The sequence below is a fragment of the Apodemus sylvaticus genome, chromosome 20 (genome assembly GCF_947179515.1).
Source record: "Apodemus sylvaticus chromosome 20, mApoSyl1.1, whole genome shotgun sequence".
Lineage (NCBI taxonomy): Eukaryota > Metazoa > Chordata > Mammalia > Rodentia > Muridae > Apodemus > Apodemus sylvaticus.
In genome coordinates, this window is record NC_067491.1 from 11599371 (window position 1) to 11625996 (window position 26626).

Below are 26626 nucleotides of genomic sequence, written 5' to 3' on the forward strand. Positions count from 1 at the left end.
ATAGACATAATTCTATGGTTAGGGTCACCACAGCACACAGAACTGTATTGAAGGGCCACAGCATTAGGAAGGTTGAGGGCCACCGGTGTAAAGTCAGTCCACAAATCCACTTTCCAAAGGGCGCGTTACTCCACTGAAGTCATGACTTAGAGCTAGAGTTGCAGCTGGGCACCAAGCCATATTCACCCCCTGCAAAGTGCAGGCTCCTGGGAGATGCACGGTTTATAGGGAACTGGCAGAGGGTTTTGTTTGTTTCTTTGTTTTGCTTTGCTATGTTCTTTTTGTCATATCCTCCTGTCTTTTTACTTGCAAAATACTCTCTACTCTACGGAAAAACAGTGTGTTACACACAAGGTCAAGGCTGGCAGCCTATAGACTTACTTCATCTGGCTTCAAAGTTTTTACTTGTTTAAGAGAGAGAAAGAGAGAGGGGGGGGAGGGAGGGAGGGAGGGAGGGAAGGAAGGAAGGAAGGAAGGAAGGAAGGAAGGAAGGAAGGAAGGAAGGAAGGAAGGAAGGAAGGAAAAGAAAGAAAAAGGAAGAAAGGAAAAGGAAGGAAAAGGAAGGAAGGAAGGAAGAGAGGAAGGAAGGAAGGAAGGAAGGAAGAAAGAAAAAGAAAGAAAGAAAGAAAGAAAGAAAGAAAGAAAGAAAGAAAGAAAGAAAGAAAGAAAGAAAGAAAGAAAGAAAGAAAGAAAAACCTGGCACCAAGAGAAGCAAAGAGAAGTGAGACACATCATCTCTGCTCCCATGTCACTGGACTCCCAGTTTCTGTGCCTTGGCCAGTTCTGTGTTACCTGCGTGGCTGCCGCCTCTCGGCCCGTGTGTGGATAAATTGTCTTTGCTGTACACTGCCTCATTTTAAAAACTCAGTTACTCTCCTTTTTAAAAAAAAAAAAATGGAAGTCTTGCTAATCATGGTGGTGATGTGACCCAGCACTTGGGAGGCAGGGGGTTTACTGTGGATTCAAGACCACATGAAATACAAGGGCAAAAAGAAAAATAAAATAAAAACTAGGATTTTTGCACAGACTTATCAATATCCTGCTCTTGAAACTTTGAAGACCTGGTCTCAGTTGTGGCATATCACTGCAGGACAGCCACGGGTGTGGCTTCCACATGTCCCTGGGCTCCGCCTCAGCACTAGGGGATTTCTGAGTTCCCCGAGGCCTGTTCTCAGTGTTAAGTTTTTACTGTCTCTGCCCTAACAAGAAGAGAGCAGGGGGTGTTTGTAAAAATGTCCTCAGCTGAAAGTAAAGGTTTGGAACGTACTTGGTTAAATTCAGACACGCAGAGGGGCTTGTGATGTCACTTCACAGCTCTACTGTCTACTGGCTAAGCTTTTTAAATGAACACACACTTCACAGTAGGGTGTGTCTTCATCCCAAGACCACATCTCCTGTCATCTTTCTCCTTATATAGCAACGGCTCTCAGCCTTCCTAATGCTGCGACCCTTTGATACAGTTCTCCATGTTGCGGTGACCCCCGAACCATAAAAATTATTTTTGTTGCTACTCCATATCTATAATTTTGCGACTGTTATGAAGTGGAATGAAAATATCTGATACTCAGAATATCTGATGTCATGACCACAGGTTGAGAACTAAATAGTATAAACACTTTCAAAACTCTTTCCCACCTGGCGGGCGTCACAGCAGCCTGTGGTCGCGTTTCTTTCATTTCCATCTTAGGGGTACGTGGTTGGGTACCGCTGCTGCTGCTCATTTCCAAAGCTAGCCTCTGGCGTGATTCCTCCTGTGTATGGTCCCCGTTGCTTACCTAGCACCCCGTTTACTGTGCACGACTGAAGAGCAAAGGAATAATGGGTTGGGAAATGTCTGCATGGGTAAAGCCTTAGCTGCACAGATGTGGAGACCTGGGTTCGGATGCCCAGAACTCACAGAAAGCTGGACTCAGTAACACAGTGCTCCTACTCAGAGATGGTGTGTGGAGTCAGGACAATCTCTGGAAACTCATGGGCCAACTAACCTGATGTATGTAGCAGTGAACAAACATCTCAAACAAGGCACGAGCAGGCACACGCACATACATTCACACACACACACACACACACACACACTTTTAAAGAGTGGGAGATGAGCTTGTGTGCAGTAGAGTGACCATGGCCTTCCTATTCTTTAGGACAGTGCTGGTTTTAATATTCTGCTTGTCATTTTCAAACCACATGTCCCAATACTTTCTGGTCTGGAAAGTAGAGTCTTCACATCTGTGCTATCATACCAGTAAGTCATCCCAACAGAGGTAGCAGCTAGGTCATCTCCAGATATTAAATGGCTTCCCCAACCTTGGGGGAGTAGAAGGAAGCAGGCTGTGGCGCCTCCGTCAGTCCTCAGTGGGGCTTACTGAACGAGTGGCCCTGTATAAAATTCCATGGCACCACTTAAAACCTTCCCCCAGTGGCTTGCCAAGAAGAACTTCACAAACTTACAAAAACGTTCTCCTTATTTCAAGATATGTTCAACAATAATGAGCGAGATTTTCAGGCCAACTGAAACAACTTTCATGGCGTGTATAATTAAGGGAAATAGGAGATATATCCGTTATAAATCCTTCATTCTTAGTAAATACACACACACACATACAGAGAGACACACACACAAAAAAATTTGGTTTTCTTCATGGTTATCAATGACTGCACCAGAACCCTAAATTGTATAAATCCACAAGCGAACCCCCTTCTTGGGGTCTTTGAAAGCTTGGTGTAAGATGTGGGGCACATAACTCAGTTCTGATGGTTGGTTGTCTTGGACCTTCTTCTCTGACTTTTGTCACCCTGAGCATCTCCAGATGGCCCACAGCTTCCCATGGCCAGGTGACAATGACAGCCTAGGTGAATAGCAGCTGCCACCCAGCCCTTCTGTGATATGTCACCAAGGCAAAGCTGAGAACAGTCTGCTGTCTTCTGTTGCAAGCACACACACATATCGTGTTTGTTTCGATTAAGCTGTAACTCGAAGAAGGAAGGACTTTAATCCACAAGCACATTCCCAGGGGAATGAGGGGTGTCTTGAGAAAATGGATGCAGGCATGTGGTCCCTGGCAGAAATGGCAGAGCTCGGAACGGCCGAGCAGAGCAACCACGGAACAGCTGCCGTGTGCTGAGAAGAATCCTTTGGCGTCCCTGAGGATTCAACTCTGCCCAGCAGACTTGCTCCCAGGGTCCCCTGACCAACTCACAGGTGCACAAAGATGAAGTCATTCCTGACTTCGTGTTGCCATGTAACAGGTAGAACTGCAAACCTCTAAATTCCACTCCAGATGATGTGAGCAGTGGGCTCGAGGTCTTCCTCTTGAGAGTTGGGTCCATCCACGAAGCTTTTAAATCAGAGGCAAGTGAGTGGATTTCAGGGAAAATGGGGTTTTTCTGAGAGACGCCCGAAGGCAGAGACTGTGTTCTAAGAGCCTCTGGGCAATGATGCTGTGGCCGTCCTTGGGTTAAGTTATATCACCCCTGAGAATAAATTTCATAACTAATGATAGTAATAATAATAGTAGTCAACCAATCTCAGTGTTTATGAATGCAACCTCCTATGCTGGCAGAGGAGCAGCATGGCTCTGCAGTGGTGCTATAGCAACAACACTCAACAAAAACCGCATAGGGCATCAAAGGTGGGCTGATTTTCAGCTCTGTGATACCTAGGGTCACTGGTGTCTGCACTACTAGTCAGGGACAGGGAGAGAGGGAAGGCCAAGGTAGGGTGTCGTCTCTGCTCCTGCCATCTGTGGCCTGCACTGACATACTTTCCATAGTCTAGACCCAAACCCAATGTGTGTGTGTGTGTGTGTGTGTGTGTGTGTGTGTGTGTGTGTGCATCTGTGCATGGCCCCTTTCTCCTGGCCATGAATCCATCTGGAATAATACAGCGGTGCAGTAGAAATACAGACATGATCCATAAAGTACATGGTTGGGGAAGTCACCTTCACGAAGAGATGAGTCAACAAGGCTGTGTAGGTCTGCATCTAAAACATGGTTCAAGGCCTCAAGCTATCAATGCTGTCGGGTGTATCACAGCACGGGGGTTATGTTTCCCCCAAATTCATATGTTGAAGTGCTAAACTTAGTTCACATCCAGTGGTTCAGAATATGACCTTGTTTAAAGAAAAGATTTTTAAAGAGGTCAACAAATTAAAAGGAGGTCCTCGGGGTGGGCCCTAATCCAGTATGACTGATGCCCCCATAAAAAGGTAGAATTGCAACCAAGAGGCACAAAGAGAAAGTGGCTTTTTGTAAGCTACCGAGAATGGCCTGGGACAGATGCTTCCCTCGAAAGCCCTAAGAGGAGGGACCCACATTGGACTTTGCACATCCGACCTCCAGCACTCACTGGGAAGTGTTGGTTACAAAGGGATGACAGTTTGCCCGAGCAAACCGAGACAGTGTACTTGGGCACAACACCAGCAAAGTGACTTTTGGACTTTCTTCAAAGACTGTCCTGAGGACCAGACAACCAAGAGCGGTGTGTGTAAATCCCATAATAGTCGGTAGGAGTGAGTGCTCGCTGTGCAAGGATGAAGACCTGAGTTCCAATCTCCAGCACCCCCATTATGAAAGCACAGCACAGTAGGACATCCCTCTAATGCCAGCCCTGGGCGGGTAGAGCCTAGGAGGTCGATGGCCAGGCAGCCTAGCCAAAAGGGTGAGCTAATCCCGTAGACGTCACCTGCTCCCCAGCACTCTTTTTGATCCATGGGCTTGAGGATAAAAACAGGCTTGTGTTTTCTCCCATGTTCCTTGACAAGTCTTTGTCATTTGCTTCTGCCAAACCCACCCATGTTTTCCCGTAGCCAATGAGGAATCAGTACGGGCACTGTTAGCTGTAGTATATTTATCTCGGTGAATCCCCTCTGTGCCTTATTATCACGGCCTGTGTGCCAGAAGCTGGTGTTACTCTTCTCAGAGAGCATCCCACGGGATGAGACAGAGTCCCAGCCGGAGTGCTGGTAGCTTCTGTCGTTCTCTTATTCTTCCTGGCAACTCCAAACTTAACTGTGACAGCACAGATTGTCTCTGTGAAGGTGATTGCAATGCAGAAGGGAAACGCCCAATTTGGTTCTTCATGCACGATCTGGTTTTGCGTTTGATAACTCTGATACCCCTGATTATCTCACCCATGGTAAAATGGTTCAAGTGAAATGTTATTTTATAAGTATCAGTGAGCATACTCTAGTTAACAAATTCTAACCCATAGACCGGTCATGGATTTTTTTTAAAAAAAGATTTATTTATTTTATGTATTTGAGTACTGTCTTCAGACACACCAGAAGGAGGGCATCAGATCCCTATTACAGATGGTTGTGAGCCACCATGTGGTTGCTGGGAATTGAACTCAGGACCTCTGGAAGAGCAGTCAGTGCTCTTAACCGCTGAGCCATCTCTCCAGCCTCGGTCACGGGTTTTATCATGAATACAGGCATGGATTTTAATTTTCATCCTTGGTGATGTCTACCTGATTAGTCGGGGCTCCTTGGGAGGTGGGGAGTTTCCTGCCTCCTTGTGCTCCAGAGTTGGCCTTTGGAACTTTCTCTTTGTGTCTCCTTGATGTAACTGTCCTTCTGTTTCTAGCAGAAACATATCAGAGTTCCTTGTGGACACTCTCTCTCACCCTCCACTGATGTCCTAACATTTCTCTGTAGTTTTTAACATTGTGCTTGACCTTACGTTACTAGTCCTGATAATTCCTTTCTTTTTTTTTTTTTTCTACTTAAGAAAATTCCTAAGAAAATGAACACTCCGCTTCTGTGCTTAAACAATTTCACGTGTTCCCTAACTATTTCCTTCCAGGTATTTCTTCCCAAGTTGACAATCATGACCTCTCCACTAAGCTCGGGGTTCCTGGCTCGTTTTCTTCCTCCCCGTCTTTTCCTTTTATTGTATATCAGCCCCAAGATCTTATAAAAGCTCGAGGCTGAGCCGCCACTCCTGTTCTCAGGACATTCAGCGGTTCCCTGTGGCCTCCGTTGGGCGTGCTATGCTGGGGCTTTGATTGGCGTGTTGTTCCGCAGGCTCTGTTCTCTTCCCGTTTGTATAAAGCTGCTTTTTGTGACCCCCAAGGGGCTTATTCTCATCCCCTTTCTGCCCAGAGTCCCTTTATTCTGGTGCCTACTCACTGACCCCCAACAAGCTCAGAATTCTGCCTCGTATGGTGCTTCCCTGACGCCCTGGAGACCAGCACAGATGCTCACACACATCGGTACAATACCAAGCAATGCAATGAAGAAGTGGGGAGTTCCTGTTCACTTAATATTGTTTAAGTATAAGTAGCAGACTTTCCATTTCCTAATGTGACTAGAAAACTCAGGGAGCTATAAAAATATATCATCCTTCAGTAATTGTTGCTTTAATTATGCATAGATATCTTAAATCATGAAGAGTATGTTTTAATTTAGAAATATGATTTCTTTCTCATACTCCCAGTCTTATGGAAGTTCCTCACAGGTCTAAACATTGCATACATCACTATAAGAGTGTCAAGTGTCAACTGCTCTCTTTCGTGTCTGTTCAAAATACAGAAACGATCATCTTTAGAAATGTTTCTATAAGTCACAAGCACACATTGGGCTGACATGAGATAGTGAGCCTTCTAACCCAATCTATAGGAAGAGTCGTGACCTTTGAAGCTGCTGCCTGTAGTAATGGGATTTTTAAACCAATGTTCAATGCTTTTCCGTAGAAATACCCACTCTTGGCATCGTACATACTACAGGAAAAATGAAGTCTGTTGCAGTCTCTGCATCTCTTTAACTGATCCCCCGGCACACTTGTTTGCAGCATCCAGACTAGTATTGACCGCTTTTATTCCTTAACCACACAATATGATCCTAACTAAACTAGTTAATTCAGTGTTGTTTTGAGTAACTAAAAAGATTTCCACATCTTACAAGGATGGCGTGGGTCACTTGGTTGGTTCTTGCCTTCCTCTTTCAATGTCCAGGATGAAGTCTGTGGCTCATGCGAAGCCTATGAGACGAGAGCCATCGCCTCCCCAAAGGGGAATATCCAGTACTCCCAGCAGCAATCCTAAGCCACCGGACCCCCAAAACTTTGGGAAAACAAATTTTGTTTGGGGAGGCTGATAGGATTACTTTAGACCTCAGTTATTGACACATACATGTCTAACAAGGGTCAACAAGGTGGCTCAGCCAACAGGGACATTTGCTACCAACACTAGAGACCCAAATTTAATCTCTGGGGCACACATAATGGAGAGAAAGAACTGATGCCTACCCAAAGGTTGTCCTCCGACATCCACACACACTGTGGCATGGGTATTCCTACATATACGCACAATAGGTAGGTAGGTAGGTAGGTAGGTAGGTAGGTAGGTAGGTAGATAGACAGACAGACAGACAGACAGACAGACAGACAGACAAGGTAGGTAGGTAGGTAGATAGATAGATAGATAGATAGATAGATAGATAGATAGATAGATAGATAGATAGACAGACTAGATAGATAGATAGATAGATAGATAGATAGATAGATAGATAGATAGATAGATAGATAGATAGATAGATAGATAAGTAGATAGGTAGATAGGTAGGTAGGTAGATAGATAGATAGATAGATAGATAGATAGATAGATAGATAGATAGTTAGATAGATAGACAGACAGACAAATAGACAGATTATAGATTGATGGGTAGATAAATAGATGCTAGGTAGATAGACATATGTAAGGAACATTAAAACAGAAATTTTCACATGTGTAAGAAGGATAATTAGGTACATGAGGTGATCTGAAAATGCTATTTGTGATAACTAGAAGAAATAATAAATACCAGAAAAGGTCCCACAGAAGCCTCGAGGAATGGAATTGTCAGAGACCCGAGGCAGAACTGCTTACTGAATGAAAAGCAAGCTTAGATTTCACCAAAGAAAATGAACAATGAGATAGAAAAGATTGGGAAATAACCATAAAGCAAAATAGAACTGAGAATGAGAGAAAAGTGACTCCAGCCAAGGTGTGGCCAAAGGGAGAAATGGGGGTGGGGGTGGGGGGGGGGGAAATGTCAACAACGGAGAAGCAAAGGAATAGAAACTACAGAAGAGAGGGATTAAGAGACAGAACCCAGTGAAGTGTGCTGTTGTAGCAAGGGTCTTAGAAGGAAAATTTTAGAGGCAGAGGCAGTGGCTTAAGAGGTACGGAGAAAAGCCAGAACGTGAACAAAGCTCTCAAGTTCAAAAGCATCCACAAGCAGTCTGTCTTTACAACCTTTGCTGATGTGTTACTGAGCCCTGACTACCTGATCCCTGGGACCTGCTCGGTGGAGAGAAAACAGACTCTCTCAAGCTGTCTTCTGAGCTCCACACACATTGTAACACACGTGCATTCACAGGCACATACATAAAACATGTATGTATGTCTCAGTGCCTAGACATATTGTGAAACTTTCTCCCCTTACCCTCAGCAGGAATATGAAGCCATAAGGGAATGCAGGAAAGTATCTTTCATAGGAGCAGATTAAAGATTCTCAGGTAGATGAAATAGACTCTCAACTAAAAAGAAATCCCAGTGGTAACTCTTGAAATATAAAGAACGGAGATCAAAGAATCTAATAACTCCATGGACAAACCACAATGAATATTGAACATATAATAAAATGCTTGTCACAGAAGCCTGGTGACCTGAGATATAAAAATGGAAGGAGACATTAACTGTCCAGAGAGGTCCTCTGACCAGTTGAATGCAGTGACACACACACACACACACACACACACACACACACACACACGTGCACACACACACGCACGCACGCACGCGTGCACACACAATATAAAAATAAAAGCAGAGGCCGCACTCATCTAGCTGACAATGAAGCTGTGAAAAGCTGGAGCCAACAGCGGGAAAACAATTGCTAGCATGAATGCCAACACTCAGCCCAGTCGCGACACTCATCGCCCAGTAGAACACTGATTGACAGGTTCCGACAAAGTCTTCCCAAAGGAGGGATCCAGGCTGCCTTTCACACACGACAGCATGCTTAAGCTTATACAGAGGAAGGAAACCTACGGGAACCATGTGAGCCCACTGCACACCAGCAGTGCCTTGGATTGAAAGGAGGAGCAGTGCCAACCATCGACAAGCGTGTGGAGTAACGGGAATTCTCCGCCACACTGACAGGAATATAAATAGCATTGTTTTGGAGAGCAATCTGGCATTTCCCATGCACGGCAATTGTATCTGAATGTGTGCTGCACCAAATGTGTTCACTGCACTATAATTCATAAAATTCATAAAAGACAAAACCAAAAAATACTCATCTATCAATCACAGGGTGAACTATGATTTGTCCTTGCAATAAATATCAAGTAATGAAATACCGATATTCACAAGAAATGAATCTCCCTGCCACTAAGCAAAAGGAATTGGATTTAAATTATATTCTGCACTATTTCTATAAAATACCACTAACATGTTAGGAGGCAGGGTGCTGAGGAGAGATGGGTGTGTATCTTTATACTTTATACTTTAACTCTTAGCATCTACAAGTTCCTAGCTTTGGTACCCGATAAGGAAAAAAGAAAGGGAGGGGGGTCAGTGGGTATACTGGGAGGAAAAGGAGCATGGGAGTTATTTGAAGGATGGTGAGAATATTGATAACATACACTTTTAGGTGGAGAGGTGTTTCCCTAGCATGTCATGTTGAGATTATTCATTGGACGGTATACTTACGTGTAGCATTGTTTGGGCTACACCGATTTGTGCTCCTGGTTGGTCGAAACTTGAAAGATTTAGCATCTCACTACCAGACTCCGAAGTAACCTCTCTCTAAAAGACCTACCCTCATGGAGTAGTACAGGGTTCCCAGAACAATATGTTAACAAGTGACGTGTATTTCTGTTCCCAGGTCAAGAAAACGACAGAAGCCACCCTCCAGACCATCCAAGATATGGTCACCATCGAGGACTACGATGTGTCTGAGTGCTTCCAGCACAGCCGATCCACAGAGTCTGTGAAGTCCACTGTGTCCGAAACCTACCTGAGTAAACCCAGCATCGCCAAGAGACGTGCTAACCAGCAAGAGACCGAGCAGTTCTACTTCATGGTACGGCCGCTCCCTGCTCCCCAGCCTCTCTTGATGGAGCCTGGGACCACACTTACCCCAGCATTGCCCTATAGTTAACGATGCCGGAGTCTTTCCCGAGGCCTTGATTTTAAAGTACAGTCACCAGAGTACCCTCAGAGTTCCCGATTCAGCCAGTCTGGGTAGAGTTTAGGACTTAGGACCTCTCTAAAACCAGCTGAGGGGAGGGAAGCTATAGCACAGTGAAGATGTCTTATTGGGTTGCTCCTCCGTCCTATTTTTGAGACAGATGTCTCTCTGGACCAGCGAGCGCTTAGGATCTTCCTGTTTCCAATCCTACCCTAGTGCACCCTGACCCCAGTCCTCCAGGCTGCTTGCACAATTATCACTTGCCCCCCTCAAGTCCAGGCTTTGTCTGCTTTGACACAGGTGCACACCACAGGGTAGTTTGCTAAAATGCAACCTGTTTCAACAGGACCAGGGAAGAAGAGTCCTGAGCCTGCATTTCCTGCATGCTCTCCAGAGAAGGCTGAGTCTGCTAGCCTAGAGATTACACCCTGAGTAAGGGATTCCAGATGAGCAGATAGAGCTGCAGGGCTAAACATCCCCTCTGGGAAGTCCCCTGGCACTGGGAGGTCTCAAGTTTCTACCTTGCCTTTTTGCAGAAACTTCGAGAGTTCTTGGAAGGCAGCAATCTCATCACAAAACTTCAGGCTAAGCATGACTTGCTACAGAGGACTCTCGGAGAAGGTGGAGTACTGGGAGCAAACGGGGAAGCGGTCTGGCCTGTGTTGACGCATCATGGGTGCTCTGTGACGAGTGTGAAGTATGTCTGTGTGAGCGTGCGGCCCTAGAAATCGACGCCGACGCTGCCCTATGTTAAGATTTTGGTTGATCTGAGTTCCCTGATGATCGTGTTCACACTGAAGCCATTCTGGGAGGTAAAGTCAGACTCAGGAGAGGAGTGACTCAGACTCAGGAGAGGAGGTTCCTTTGGGACCACAGTACTGACCCCAGTCTCCTGCCTCTGCATTGGGCTTCTTGGTCCTCCAACCTCTCCCCGTCCATTTGAATGGGCTGGTAACTGTCCCATCCTTTTGGCGTTCTAGAAACCAGTTTTTCCAGTCTGAGCAATCTTCCATTTTACATTAAGTATTGTTGGTAGTTGAGATAGGATCTGATGGAATATGTAAATACACACACACACACACACACACACTCTGCAGTGTCTGGGAATAGAAACAATAGCACCAAATACTAACTATATTCTCCACCAGGATCCTGCCAGTCTCCGGATCTTTCTGGAGGAGACCGGAGCAGGGTGCACTGCAGACAGAGGGGACTACACAACCATCACTGCTTCTCTTCTCTGCCCTCATAAACAACATAAAAGGAAAAATGAACACACACAGGCAGAGCCGTGGCTTACTTAAGGGTCCCGGGGTCTGAAACTTCCGTTGTCTGTTCATACGAGATTCTGCTGGGCGTTGTAAGAAATGAAAGAGAATGCTGCAGAAAGGGGTGGGGGATGGGGGGCGAGGTCGGGTGTGGGCACGAGGTCAGGGTGTGGGGACGAGGTCGGGGTGTGGGCACGAGGTCGGGGTGTGGGGACGAGGGGTGTGGGGACGAGGTCGGGGTGTGGGAATGGCTGAATTCAAAAGAGACTTCCAGAGCTGGGAACGTGGCTCGGCCTTTATGAATGCTTGCTGGGATCTGAGTTGGGTTCCTGGGAATACGATGCCCTCTTCTGGCCTCTTTAGGAAACATGCAGCGTGCATGTGCGAACACACACACACACACACATACACACATACACACACACACAGAGAGAGAGAGAGAGAGAGAGAGAGAGAGAGAGAGAGAGAGAGAGAGACTCGTTCATTCAGGCAACACACTCGTGCACATAAAATAAAAATAAATAAATCCCTTTTTTTTTTTATTAAAGACATTTCCATCTTATACCTAAGTTCTTGCCACCTACCGTTTTGGAGCCTTTCTTGCCCATAAAGCAGTTTATTACCACCTTGCCTTATGGTTCTCCTAAGAACCCCTCATCCTTAGAGAATACCACAAGGCAAAAAGTTGTCGTGCGTGGCCTCGGACTCCCCAGCCTCCAAGTCGAAAGACAATCGTACCTCAGGAAAAAGGGGGGGAAGGGCTTACCTGTGAAGAAGCATCCAGGTTAAAAAGTAATGATATATTTCATTAATGATAACAATAATGACTAATGCACCGTGTCAACTCTAACTAAAATGGGCAAAATTTATAAAGGCCATTTTAAGCAAATAGGAAATGGATATAACCTATAGGTTAAATATTATTGACTTAAATTTCTTCTGTTATGATACTGTGATTATAAAGAAGAATGTCCTTATTCTTTAAAAAAAAAAAAAAGCTTGCTGGAGTGCCCCAAGGATGGACAGACAGACAGACAGACAACTATGTAATCTAAGTGAAGATTATCAGGATATTTCGTGTACTGTTCTTTGATCTCTTCTGTAGGTTTTAAACTTTATTTTCAAGCCTTTTTAATCTTTGAAGAGTTTTCTTAAATAGCCATGCTTTAGCCCCTCCCCCTTTTCTCATAATAAATTCCCTTTCTTCTTCCCATTCCTCGCAAGTGCCTGATATTTGGAACAATGCCCTCGAGGTCCCTTGCTGCCCCCAGAGCATAACTTCTCCTCAGTGTGGAGAAATGCCTTGAATGCTTTCAGACACCAAAGTCCTCCCTCTAAGACTGAGGGCCACTGTGGACATGGGGAGGCCCCGGGCCCTGGGCCACGGGCCATGGGGTGTGCTCACTCTTGGCACCGTAGGCAGGCAAGCGTCGGAGTGGCTTGGAGCCACAGTCTGAACTTTTATGGTAGTCATTCCGCATACATTCTTTTATGTCTCCTAGAGAGAAAAGCCACACTGGTGAATGTTGCTCTCCATGTCATTCTTGGATCGGGCTACATTTTGGCCTGTAGGCCAAGACCATTTGCCAAAGGCTGTCCTTAGCCACACTGTGAAGAGTCGTCGTACCTTGTCAACACCAAGCCAGGATTCCTTTGTCCTGGAATTTCTTTCAGTGAGCTCCAGCGTCCCTGTGACACAGCTTCCTTACGCTCAGTTAAGTCTGTGGAAGGGGCCTGGATGGTTGTAGTCAGAGTAGCGTCAGAGGTACCGGCCTCTGCTCCTCCTAGCGCAGTAACTTCTGGCCACTCGATAGTCCGTCAGCTGCTGCCACTCACTGCTGCTGGCTTTAACCCTCCAAGTAAAACTGAGCATGAGAGACTTTCAAAACGTTCACCCCTTGTAAGCCTGCTGGCTTTCCACGCATGCCCTGTCCAGTGTTAGTAGGCTTACAGCAGAGGAGGCTTAACCGAGTTAATGGCGCCTGTCCCATGGAAAAACAGTCCAATGGTGATCTCTTAGGAAGGAATCCAAGTCCCATCTGGTTAAGTAAGGTTAGCAGTCCAGGGGTAAGTGGTGGTTTGGGGACAGGCTTGACATTTCGAATAGGAATACCTCTGAATTCTCCCAGACTTAATGATGCAAAACCTGCTTTCATAGTAAGGCAAATAGAGCCTAACCAGGGATTTAGCAGTTGATCATCCACAGATGAAACTCTAACTACAGACATGTGCTTGGCCCGCCTTGCTGCCCGGCCTTGGCAGGCTACCAGTGGGCCCTGTCAGTTCTTTGATTTACAACACAGTGAAGCAACTGGATCAGACTCTTAAAGCGGCCTTCTCTAAACTCAGAATCCCGAGGCTTTAAAAGGTACCGAAATAGAAAAGAGACGCAGGGCTCTGAAAGTCACCCTCTTCTTTATCATCCCAACAAGGCTGCTCGCTCTTTAGGGACATCATTTCTTTTTGAATGGAAGTTAAATCAGCCACAGTAAATTAGATACATGACTATAAAACTGGGACGGGGTGGGGTGGGGGTGGGGTGGGGGTATTGTTTTTTGTTTTTTAAATCTAGTAATGAGCCTTCCTATTCAGATCAGGTTCTCTGTGTGAGGCATTTGGAAGTAAGAGGGTGGGAATCTCTGTACAATTTTGCTACACAGAAAAATGTGACAGCAGGCCGCCAAGCTCTCCGTTACATTGTTTCTCGTCCTAGGTATAACATTTTTTTTGACAAAGGAATTAAGTAGGTTATCTTGGAATAATCCATTGTCTGTCTTTGAGTAGGAGTACAAATATTCCTTCAAAAGATAATCGGATTGTGGATAATTATGTCTTTTTACAAAGGCACCACAGTAGCCTGTAGTGTTAAGAAAGAAAAAGCGCTGACAAGTATTGCTACCGGTTCTGATTCAGTCCTCATTAGGGGACAAATCAAAGGTATCTCTGTCCAGTTCAAGCTAGATGAATTTTAAATACTATTCCCTACCTTTTTTTCCCTTACCTCAAGTTGTCCACAGCCTTCATTTTAAATAATGTGCGTTGAAACGTGGAAAGTAATTCACTTCACAATTATGAAGTCATGTGGAAGAGAAAGCAAAGAAACTATTTACCCCAGGATGCAGTCACGGCCCTTGGCAGGCAGAGGCAGAGGCAGAGGCAGAGGCAGAGGCAGGAGGATGGACAGTGAGCCTGAGATACTGAGTTAGGCTGAGCTCTATCTCAGCAACAACCCCTCCCACCTGAAAAAAAAAATAGCCCTAAGATTTGCTTTTACCAAGAAAAAAAAATTAATCTTGCATTTTTTCCCTCTCCAAGTGACTTATATCGGGTGGGCGTGGTGGGTTCCTTACTTTTTAATAATTTAATAAGCTTCTGGGGGAAGTGATTGAAACCTAGTCCTCAGACCACTGGACACATTCACATTCCTTTTAGACGGTGAGTCTTCCTTGCTTGTGTGTTATTCATCTATGAATGACAATATTGATTTAAAACGAAGGCCTCATTCATCAGTTGAGACACACTGAGGAGTGTTATCTCCTGACAGTTACTCTCAGCTCATTATTCAAAATGTTTCTTGTGTAGGTTTTTAATTTCTTAATACTATTAACCATCAATGAAGGCACAATGGCAGAAACCAGCTCATTCATCTTGTTCTCAATTTAGGAAATAATTAGTTGGGATAGCCGAGAAAAATAGCAAAATTTCCAGGCTATAAGATGTTTTGCTTTCACTCAACATCCGTTTCTCTAGCATCAAACCATGTAAAAGCAATTCGGCCATGCTCCCCGACTTAAATGTGTATTAATTTGCATATTTACATATCTGTTTAATTTTGGTTTTTAATTGCATCTTTCATTATTTTGTATTTTATCTTAGCCATATTAAGCAGATAAAAGAATACACTATGATCCATTTCTCTCTTCAAAAATTGTTCACAAGGGTTTTCCAAAGGGAAAACAAAAGTTGGGTTTGAGTGCGTGTAGTACACATGCTTTCATGTGCACATGTAGTACATGTGTGTGCAGGTGTCCATGCATGTGTATGTGTGTCTGCAGGCAGCCATGCATGTGTGCACGTGTGCGTGCAGGCGGTCATGCACACCTACCCACATGCCTGTGGAGGCCCCAGAGGTCAGCACACAATATCGTTCTTGGATCACACTGCACTATGTTTTTGAGACAGGATCTGTCACTGAAGTAAGGAATTCACCAAGTTGTTGGCTGGCTAGTGACCATCAGAGATCTAGCTGGATCTCCCCTACCACGTCCTGGGGTCAGAGTGCGCCATGATGCTCAGTTTTACATGGATGTTGGGATCTGAACTCAAGCTCGCCTGCTCCATGGCAGACGCCTCGTCAACTAAACAGCCTCCCTCTCCCAGAAACTTAGCTTTTAGTCTGTGTGTGTGTGTGTGTTGCGTGTCTCTGTATGTGTATGTATGGACATGTGCATGTTTCTCTGTGTTGTGTGTGTGTGTGTGTGTGTGTGTGTGTGTGTGTGCGCGTGTGAGTTCATAGCCAGTTCTGTAATATCACCTGTCATAATGGACCTGCATGAGAGCCCAGGGCTGACAGCTCTCCTAAGAGTGGACTATAATTACCAAGCATGTATGTGTAACTTGACACCTATGAACTTCAGCTATAAAACACGGGATAGGGCTAGAGAGATGTCCTGGTGTCCTTACTGCTCTTCCGGAGGAACCTAGTCAGGTGCCTCCCAACTGCCTGCGAGGGACTCCAGCGCCAAGAGATCCCACGCCTTCCTTTGGCCTTCTTGAGCACCTGTATACACGTGGCATACAATACAGACATACAAATAAAAACAAAGCAAAATATAAAAAATAAAACTGAGGTTAATAACAGTATCTATCTCCACAAAGTGGCTCTAAGAACTAACGTGTAAACGCTTAGAACTACGTCTACCTTGTAACACAAAGAGCGCACGCTCTTTGGTGATGAGGATTGAACTCACAGCCTCTTGACCACTCAGCAAGTACTCTACCAATGACCTACATGCCCTCCCCAACTGCCACATTTGTAAGGTAGTGTAATACAATTCTTGGGATTTTACATCTGAACCTAAAACCAACCTCAACCCTAGTGCCAGGCCCACACTATACCAACACACCTGGGATGGGTCATGTTCTTGTGTGATCAGTCTCTTTTGAAAATAAGTAGTAGTAGTAGTAGTAGTAGTAGTAGTAGTAACAACAACAACAACAATAATAGAAACTACCTCATAAAAGTTGTTAGGAGGAGCTGGAGAGATGGCTCAGCGGTTAAGATCACTGACTGCTCTTCTGAAGATCCTGAGTTCAATTCCCAGCAACCACATGTAATGGGATCTGTAATGGGATCTGATGCCTTCTTCTGGTGAATCTGAAGACAGCTTCATGTACATAAAATAAATAATTTTTTAAAAGCTGTTGTGAAAATTGTGAGTTAACATATTTAATATAAAGGGCTTAGGTCAGGTGTGGTAGTACCATATATATACTGCCCCCAAGGGGGCAGAAACAGGAAGTTCAGGAGTTCTAGGCCAGCCTGTGTTACTTAGTGCCTCTCTCAAAGTTAGTAAGGAAACAGTGCTAATGCTGGACAGAACTTATTGCTTACTTAATGCTCAGGGATATTTATTCAAATAGTTTCTGATCTGATCTGACTAATACATCACACTGATGTCATCATAAAGCAGACAATGTGACCAGTACAAACAAGCCAGAGAATGTCTGTACCTTCAATCCTCTGCTTATCTCATTGATTCCCATGGCAACCAAAGTGCAACCAAAGTGACAGAGACGCTGAGCCTTGTCTTCCCTCGGACCGAATCCAGTCTAGCCCAGCTTCCCACAGACATCTCCACTGGGTATTTGTAAGGTACCACATACCACACTCCGCTCACTCCGGCTCTGGCTGGGAACAGATCCCGCCAGCGGTTGCATGGCTCAGATCTATGTGAAGAACGATGTCCCCTGATACAGATCTGTTGTCTCCTTTTTAATCAACACATATCAAGTATCCCTATCCCGTGTTACTTCTTATTCAAGAGCAGATAATAGAGTGAGGGGCTCAGCTGTGGTCTAGCAGTGTCCACTGACAGCTAGCACCAGCAAGTTGTCCACTTGACCGTGTCTTATAGGTCAGAATCACTGTGTCATGTGATGGGCGGGGCTCACCTGTTTGTGCTACAATGTGGCCTTTCTCTGCCCGCTGTAGCTTCAGACTCCTTCAGGATAGTGCCCTCATTCTGTAAACAAACCAGCTGAGCGGTTCCACCAGCCCACCCCTTACCTCACTGCCCCCGAATGCATGAAGAACAGACAGCAGCCATGGATGCTTGCAAACATGAAATGAATGCAAACCGTGAGCATGCAGACCGAGAGCATTCTAGAACAATCCAGTCCTGCTATTTACAAGAAGGAGGCCATATGTATGCAGGAGAAGCAGCTGGTGGTTCTAGTGGCAGAACTCTGGAAGCTCTTAGCTTACAGTGGTAAATTGTAGTATAACTTAACGTACTTGTATGTTATTCTCTGTGGTGGGTCAGATTAGGGCGCACGGTTCTCTCCCAGTGCCCCGATTTCATACCACAGAAAGAATATTAGCTTAGTCTAAGGGAAACTGAGTTTGCGCCACCCTATTTGCTTTTCTGTCAGTCAAAACAGCAAATAACTAGCAGGAAACTTTCAGATCTGCTCTCTGTGTGTTTTATGTTTGAGCTTAATGCCCAAGCAGCTATTTTTAGGAAAAAAAAAAAAACCAAAAAATAAAAAACAAAAAAACCAACACTGCCTCAAACTGCTAACTGAACGTGTTTTTCTAACCTATAGGATTTATTACATTTCCGACCAAGATGTTGCAAAAATAATGACTTTGAATTATTTCCTTATCGTAGGCTATTCACATCTTTCTACCAGGAGATCTGTAACTCTATGAACTCGCCATCTGAGATAGCAGATGATCACAGACGATCAACCCCAACCCACTGAGTCCGCCTGGTTTACTTATTTTATTTATTCTTTTTATTTTTTTTCTTGGCAGGTCATAGAGCTGAATATATGACGACAAGGTAGGAAGATGCTTTATCGTAATCTGTGGTCTCTCTCTCTCTCTCTCTCTCTCTCTCTCTCTCTCTCTCTCTCTCTCTCTCTCTCTCTTCTCTTCTCTTCTCTTTCACAAGAGCAGTTACCGACTGTAGCAGACAGTCTGGGCATGGTGAAACTCAGCACCTTGAAATGCTTGGGGTCCTCAGGCAAGTGCCCCCACATAACTAAGGTTGTCTTCAGTGGAATTGTGGAGCTCCTTGGTAAGCAGGTGTACCCGAGTGAGCAGGCTTAATTTATCTAATCCCAAATACATTAACTTTTTTTTAATAGACTGATGACACTTTTGACATGGTAATTTAATTAGCAAGTAATAAAACTTGCCTTAAGAAGTAGAAACAGTTGCCTATCTCCAGCTCCTACTACACTTCATACTATCTGAAAATTGCAAATATATTGAAATTTGGGCACTTTAGATCTGGACCCACTTTTGCATCTGATTCTAAAATGTAACTTCTAACACGAAGCACCTACAGCAGACCCTCCTTCCCCTCACCTCTGCACACACCCGTGAAGGAGTCTGGCTTCTTGCTCGAATGTTTAGAAGCAGATTCTGATTGAGTTGGAGAACATTCATGACGACTTTGGTTTCCCTATGGTGTTTTTCGCACGACAGACAGACCCTGAGCGTTTGAGGCTGTGTTCTAGTTTGAGGCAAGAAGCGGGTGGACCTCTTTTAATGGGTGGGGCCTTCTGGTTTCTGTATCTGATGCTTTGAGGCCCCAGGATTTTGTTCTTCCTGGCGGGACCATCTATGGCAGTTAGCCAGAAAGGCCTTCCAAGTATAACTTTTAATATGCAGATTAGCTAATCTGGAGCCTGCTCTGATTGGCTCTTTCGCTGGGGGCGGGGGAAGAAGGGGGACTACATGTCCATGTGCCTGGACACCCCACCACCAGGTAGGTACCAGACAACCAGAACCTCTGCCTTGCTGCAGAAGCTACCCAGGGCATCCAAACTGTACAATTCAGTTGTTGCTTTCCACACTATTCCTTTCCTTCCCAGGAGAGTCACAGTAAAGAGCACTTTCCACCTTCCCCTCCCTCCTTGTCTCCGACCCCAGTCTTTGAGCTGACCGCAGCTCCCTCCCACACACTCTGTGCACAGCCAAGTGCCCCCGTGCCCCTGCGCCTTTGAGTTCTAGACCGAAGTCCTGTCTCTTCACGGGCAGACAGCGCTTGATACTAAAATCTGTATTAGAAAACGTGTATAAGGTAATGAAAACATGACGGTATCAAATAAATCCGAGGAAACTTAGAGCAGCTTCATTGCCTGAGTCCTTCACACCTGCCGCATCCCTTCCTTAATGCGCTGCATGGAATTTAGTGTATAAAAATACTTTAGAAACGTTAACTGGGGAAGGACAAGGTGTGCCGCCTGGCAGAGGTCTCCGCACATTTCTGTGCATTTGTAAAGGCTCCTTTTAAGTCCCAGGCACCACAGGACTTCTGTGCTGCTGGCTCTATACCCTGTTAGTCGCAGCCCACCTGCTGGGAGATTCTGAGAGGGTAGCAGTGAAAGGCTGTATCCCCCCCCACACACACACCCCCGCAGGTTTGTTCTCTTACACACATGCTGATTGCAGTGCTAATATCTAATGAGCGCTTCGGAGTCTCACATAGATTTTGTTTTTAGACTGGACTTTCTGAATTTGAGCCAATTGAACCTCAGAGGTCTTCGTCTAAAGAACCCAGCCTCTCGAAGGGCCTCCACAGCCTCTAAGGTGTGGTGGCAGTCCTTCTCCTGTCTGTTCCGCAGAGGTTAACCAGCAGAGATACAGAAACGGGAGTCTGGTCATCTTGATCCTTCCTCTTGTCCTCTAAGGGAAAAGAGCAGAGGAGGCCCCCTCATTCTGATAATACTGCAAATTGATTGGTGCAGGCTTTTCCAGTAAAGTCCGTGGCATACTGGGTGTATGTGTGCCTGAAAGACTAGCGTATCCAGCAGAGCAAACAGGCAAGAGAGCCCAGAACAACACAGGGTGTGACCTACTGTCCCAGAGATATGTGGGCAAGGACATCATGCATTCAACAGAAACAGTAACTCATTTATGTCTTGGGCCCCACAGCCAGAAACCATATTGACACCAAACCCTAATTTTCCCAGGGGTAATCTGTTAATAAGAATATGTACACATTAATGTATAAGGAATCCTGAGCAGGTGTGATGCTACCTATATCAAAAAATTATGATCGAACTAAAAATATTTTTAATTTCTCACCTGGAAATCTCTCATTGCCTGGAAATCATCTGTGTCTTGGTGTGTAACTCATAAGCCAAACAGAGACCTGGCTTTACCACATTTGGCTAGATAGCTCAGAATAGCCATTCGTAACGCTTACCATTTTTTATGAAGGTTTAAAAAATAATAGAAATGCCACTTCTAGCACATAGAATCACCATAGTCTAAATGAACAACTCCTGTGCTTTGGATGTACAAATAAAAGTAATTAAAGGAAGGGGGAATGTTTGCTCCTGGGCTGGGGTGGGGAGGGAACCCAGGGGGCCCTGGTTTTGTTATTTTGATATGACCTAAGGGTGTTTCATCAATTGTCTGATTTCTGCCATGCTCAGTAATTATGTTCCCTTCCCTTAGGCCTCCAAACGTCCCCCCTAAGCCCCAGAAACACAGGAGGTCCAGGCCCCGCTCCCAGTATAATGCTAAGTTGTTTAATGGGGATCTGGAGACATTCGTCAAGGTACTGCACCAGCCACCACTGAGTGGCCGACCTCCATGCTTCTTGTTCTAATGGCCTCAGCCTCCTGTCAAGGCGGCAGGTCATTATATCCAAGTCTGTCCTGGGGCTCCTCGCTTCCCCAGAAAAATCAATATAATATTTCCTGAAGTCAGAGGGGAAAGAATATTGGGATTGAGAACCTTCTGGAGAAAATAAATAAATGTGGATGTTATCAGATGGCAAAAGAAAGAGTACTCTTTTCTTTTTCCAGGCCAAAAATTATAAGAAAAGGAAAAGATAAACAAAATGAAATATTTTCTCGAGTTGTGCAGATGAGACGACACGGTGAAAATCCGTGTTTAGGCACACTCTCGTGACTTAAGGAACTCATTATATTGGATAAATTTGGTACAGCCCTCAAGTCTGTATCTTGTATCTCTGCCGTGTTTACTCTCTGTCTTCTTTCTCATCCTGTATTTCTGATAATGCTTCTAGCCGGGGACGAAGGAACTCTCACGCAAGACACCAGGTATCGTGCTGAACGGAGCGAGGGCCTCTCCGCGCTGCTGTCCCTCGCAAGCCACACCCATGCTTGCCTTTAACTAGAGTTTTGAAGCTCCTTAAGAGAAAAAATGTTTGCAGTTAGAAATCAGACAGCTTGTAAATAGGCTTTACTTGGGGGAAAAAAAAACTGGAAATCAGACACTAATTAAAGAAATAACGATTCTCACCAATAAGAGAGGAGAGATCAGATTTTAACCAGCTGTGTTTGGCAATTGTATCCAATCTGAGTTTCTGAGTTAGGGAAAGTCAGATTGTTAAATGCCAAGTGCATATTTAATATGAAATTATGATTTCTGATGTAAATCACATGAAAAGTCTTTCCCATTAGAGATAACATTTCATGAGATGGCCTACAGTGGTTCTGAAGACTGGCTATAGTAGAAAAGGCACATTTTAAATATTTTATAGGGTCTGTGAATCATGTGTGATAGATGTATGACCTTCTTTAAAGATCTATTCATTAAACCTGTGGACTGGTGGTTAAAAGCTCACATTACCGTGTGTGTGTGTGTGTGTGTGTGTGTGTGTGTGTGTGTGTGTGTGCCATATACATGACCCTTGAAAACATTCATGTATATGTGTATACCAAAGAGAAATTAGAAGCCTCCGGGAGACTTAACAGAGGCCCTAACCCTGGGATTGAATGAAACGTTACTGGGCTGCCCGGGGAAGCAGTCACACAGCCATTGCCTCCTGCCTTAGGCTCCTATTGACTCTAGTTTAATATAACATTATTGTCAAATTTGACTTGATCATCTTGTTTCCCAGCCCATAGCGTACAGGCAGGAGCTAGTTAGACGGAAAGGGGAAAATAATGGAGGGAGGGAGGCACCAAGATGACCCCCTGCGGGCCTGGCAGGGAGGGGGAAGGCGGGAAAGCCAGAGGCAGACAGACTATCTCGGTCCCTTTGCTGGTGTGGTGCGGGAACAGCTGTGTTAAAAAAAAAAAAAAAAAAAAAAAAAAAAGAAGCATATATGAGAGATTTTGAAAATTCTTCACTAGGGGCTGGAGAGATGGGTCAGCGGTTAAGAGGACTGACTGCTCTTCCAAAGGTCCTGAGTTCAATTCCCAGCAACCACACGGTGGCTCACAGCCATCTGTAATTGGATCTGATGCCCTCTTCTGGTGTGTCTGAAGACAGCTACAGTGTACTCATATACATACAATAAAAGAAAGAAAGAAGGAAGGAAGGAAGGAAGGAAGGAAGGAAGGAAGGAAGGAAGGAAGGAAAGAAAGAAAGAAAGAAAGGCCTTCCCTAAAAGCTAACAGTGAAAGGCAAGCAAACTGATTAACTAAAGGAAGACTAAGGTAGTTATCGTGAAAAATGTGTTGTGTGGGCCGTGCAGATGGAACACCGAAGACTCTTTGGCAGCCCGGAACCCAGGGGTACAGAGGTCTCTCTCTGCACCTCTGAGTCATGCTTCTGAGCTCTTCAAACTGCACCACGAAATGGCAGAGCAAAACCACCTTTCCACAGGGAAACGGAGACACAGAGAGGTTTGGGTGGTGGTGGCTAGAAGACAGCCCATAATTCCACGCTTATAAAATATTTTCTACCCGAACATCTGGCATCCGTGAATTTAAATTAAAATGCTCGTTACATTTTTACTACAAAATGTACTGTATCCAAATGAAGTGCTAATCTTTTTAATAGATTAGCAGCCACCTAAGTGAATGTCAGGAGGAGAACATTTGATTTAATACCACGAAACCGTGCTCTGTTCAGATGCTTCTGAGTGCAAACATTTTTCCTCTGCTCTCCTCTTCCGTCTCTATGCTCAGTCCAGTAGAGATGTGAACTAACTCTCCCCTTTCATCACTCACACTCGAGTATTTGTTGCTCCTTTAAGTTACACTGTGACAGGAATTGTTTATAAAATGTTACTTCCATTAAACCATGCTTGTGTCTTACAGAAAAACATGCCTTTCCAGTGGTCAGTAAATTCTTGGTATAATTATACCACTGTTCATGAGCCAACCAGCCTTCACTAAAATACATTTCAGTTGTTTTTTTTTTAAGGCTCCTCTTTAAGGAATTAATACATATGTCCCTAAAACAAATTAACTAATTAAAGAAACCTAATGCGACCTCCGGAAGTAATTGAAACATTAAGAGGTTTATCCATTGTTTGCTGTAGAGCTTGAAAATAAAACTCTATCTGTGAAAAGTGAAAAGAAGTTCGCTGTCTGAGCTGGAGATAATGAAGACATCTGTGGAGATACATCATCCCCACTCTTCCCTTCCCTTCCCATCTGGACTGGACAGGTCTCTAACTGTCCTAGTATGTCAAGACCAAGTTCTTAACATTTCAGGATAAAGCTCCTCCCGGGTGGGCGTGCCCGATGCCAGCTAATCCCTTTCAAATTCTGTGTTTCCTGGAAAGTTCTAATTCCTAAAAGATCAGCCTTAAGAGTACATGCCAATCAACACCATCCCTAGTAATTCTTTTTAACTCCAGGTGCATGCCATCAATACATGTTTAACTGGCCTCGAGGCCCCTCCATCTCATGAGTCATCCTATACCCATGGATTTCAAAGCACCTCCAACATTTTTTTAGAAAAGGGTAGTGTTTTTTGTCAGGTGTAGACCAAGAAGACCAAAGCAGTCTTCCTCGTCTTCATCCTAAAGATGGTCTAAGTTTTACAAGGAAAAGTAAGTTCTGACGCAGACTAAGTAAATACGTGCTTTCATTACCCATGAGACAGTTTATGACTCCCGCCATCGAGGGGGGCGGAGTCTCAGGGGGGCGGAGTCTCAGGGACTTGGAGGAGAGAGGCCTGAGAATCAACAGCTAATCTGAGAGAATACAACTGAAACCCTTAGTGTTCTTCTTACACTGTTCACACCGATCTCTTTGAGAAATAACCTCTCAAAGTGAGTTACTCATTTCAGCGCATAAATTAAAGAAAAACCCAAGTTAAGTTCTGGTTTTGTTACTCTTGTCTGAGGCAGAGGTGTTGCGAGGTATCCATTCTGGCCTCCAACTCAGCCTCCTGGCTGAGGGAAATACAGCCACCACTCCCAGGGTGAATTCGCCTCTTCAGATCTCTAGGCTTAGCAAGACCACCTGGAGCCTGCTTATGGCAAATGTATTCATTTAGCTTGCTTCAGAACTGAAACATCTTTAAGTACAACTTTCTCCACTTTTTGATGCTATTGATTCTTTACCGGATCTTTCTCCTTGTGACCCAGCCTTCTTTGGTTTCCATCTCTCTCCCCAGGACTCGGGCCAGGTTATCCCTCTCATTGTAGAAAGCTGTATCCGCTTCATTAATCTCTACGGTAAGCACCGGTCACCGCCGAACCCTCAGGAAAGCAGGCAGGGGTTCAGTGAGTGCGTCGTCCTCTTGCGTGGAGGGAAACGCGTCCTGCGCGGAGGGAAACGGGTCCTGCGCAGCAGGCAGGTTGCTCAGTCTCCGTTCTGTTGCCCAGGTCTTCAGCATCAGGGGATCTTCAGAGTGTCTGGCTCCCAGGTGGAAGTGAACGATATCAAGAATTCTTTCGAGAGAGGTAACTCTATGTCTCTCCCCATACGCAAGGCATGTTGAAAAGTCACCTTCTTCTGCCCTCCATCCAGCACTCTGCATAGCCCCCAAACCTCCGTCTTGCACGGGCCTCATTGTGGGGGTCAGGGCAGGGGTTGTTACGCATTCTGCGAATTTTGTCCTCTGGTTCAGGACTCACATATGAACATCACGGTGGCACCCAACAGAGTTTTACGTGGTGAGGGAATGGGGACATCTTCCGCTTCCCATCTCTGTCAACAGCTCTCTCCTATTCCCGTATCACCCTCCCTTCCTGTGATTGGGGGCACAGGGTCACCCTGTGTCCATGATTGGCTAAAATGCAAATTCTACTAAACTGTTACAGAGTACACTCTAGCAAAACTGCACACCGACCTACCATCAGGAAGACCCAGAATGGATTCGGTCTCTTTTATTATCGATGATGGCATTCAGCCAAAGGGACCCCAGTCTTAATTTGACCGGTGTCCTCACCTGTCAAACTACAGGGTTGTTAAACTGTTCAGACGTGACCTGCGGACATCTCTGACCCTTCTATGGTGCCATTGCTTATTAATACTCCCGGGGCGTCGTGGTTTGCATCGCGCCCACGGCAGGGTTCATCTCTACCTTCTGCTCTCTCTCTCTCTCTCTCTCTCTCTCTCTCTCTCTCTCTCTCTCTCTCTCTCTCTCTCTCTCTCTCTCTGTGTGTGTGTGTGTGTGTGTGTGTGTGTGTGTGTGTGTCTCCCTGGCCGGGAGTTGCCTAGAGCCCTTTGAAGTTGAAAAGGTAAACTCGGCACCACAGTGTTTTCTCCAGTTTCCAAATCTATGCCCAGTCTTCCGTGTGGGACAGACCAGTCTCCGGGCAGCAGCCGAGCCTGCCACGCCTATCCCGCACTGTGGTGGAGACCAGGTGGAGTGGCTGAGCATAAGGCGCTTTGTGGCCACCACAGACCAGTGAATGAATGCTTTGTTATTTTCTCTTGGAAAGTCCTCTTGGTTTTGAATACCTCAAAGGGAAAAAACGAATAAATAATGGTGGTGGTGGTGGTGGTGGTGGTGGTGGTGGTGGTGATTTTGATGATGGTGATAATCATACAACTGATTCTTTGAGCTCAGGTTCGGTAAGTCCCTGCCCTAGAGAACAGAGAAAAGAAACAAGGCCTCCTGAGAATAACTTCCCCAAAGGCAAGCGTTAGCTAAAGGGTAATGGCTGCTCTGTGAACTGTGGGAAGGAAGACTGGACCTGCCGGTGCACTGCGGAGTTTGCTGTAGGCCTCTGTGCTGTGCTGTGCTGTGCTGTGCTGTGCTGTGCTGTGCTGTGCTGTGCTGTGCTG

General features: G+C 45.2%; 1 protein-coding gene across 2 annotated transcripts in view; it reads left to right on the top strand.

The window, feature by feature from the left end:
- Srgap1 (SLIT-ROBO Rho GTPase activating protein 1) overlaps positions 1-26626 on the top strand; it is a 283518-nt gene that overhangs the window by 213581 nt on the left and 43311 nt on the right. Inside the window, exons 9-14 of one of the 2 annotated variants that reach the window (XM_052164951.1) lie at positions 9867-10064; positions 10709-10793; positions 18480-18507; positions 21138-21240; positions 25008-25068; positions 25219-25296. In XM_052164951.1, coding sequence (XP_052020911.1) covers positions 9867-10064; positions 10709-10793; positions 18480-18507; positions 21138-21240; positions 25008-25068; positions 25219-25296 — 553 coding nt within the window. Of the gene's footprint in view, positions 1-9866; positions 10065-10708; positions 10794-18479; positions 18508-21137; positions 21241-21714; positions 21749-25007; positions 25069-25218; positions 25297-26626 lie in introns of both variants that reach the window. The other variant, XM_052164952.1, reaches the window with a different exon arrangement.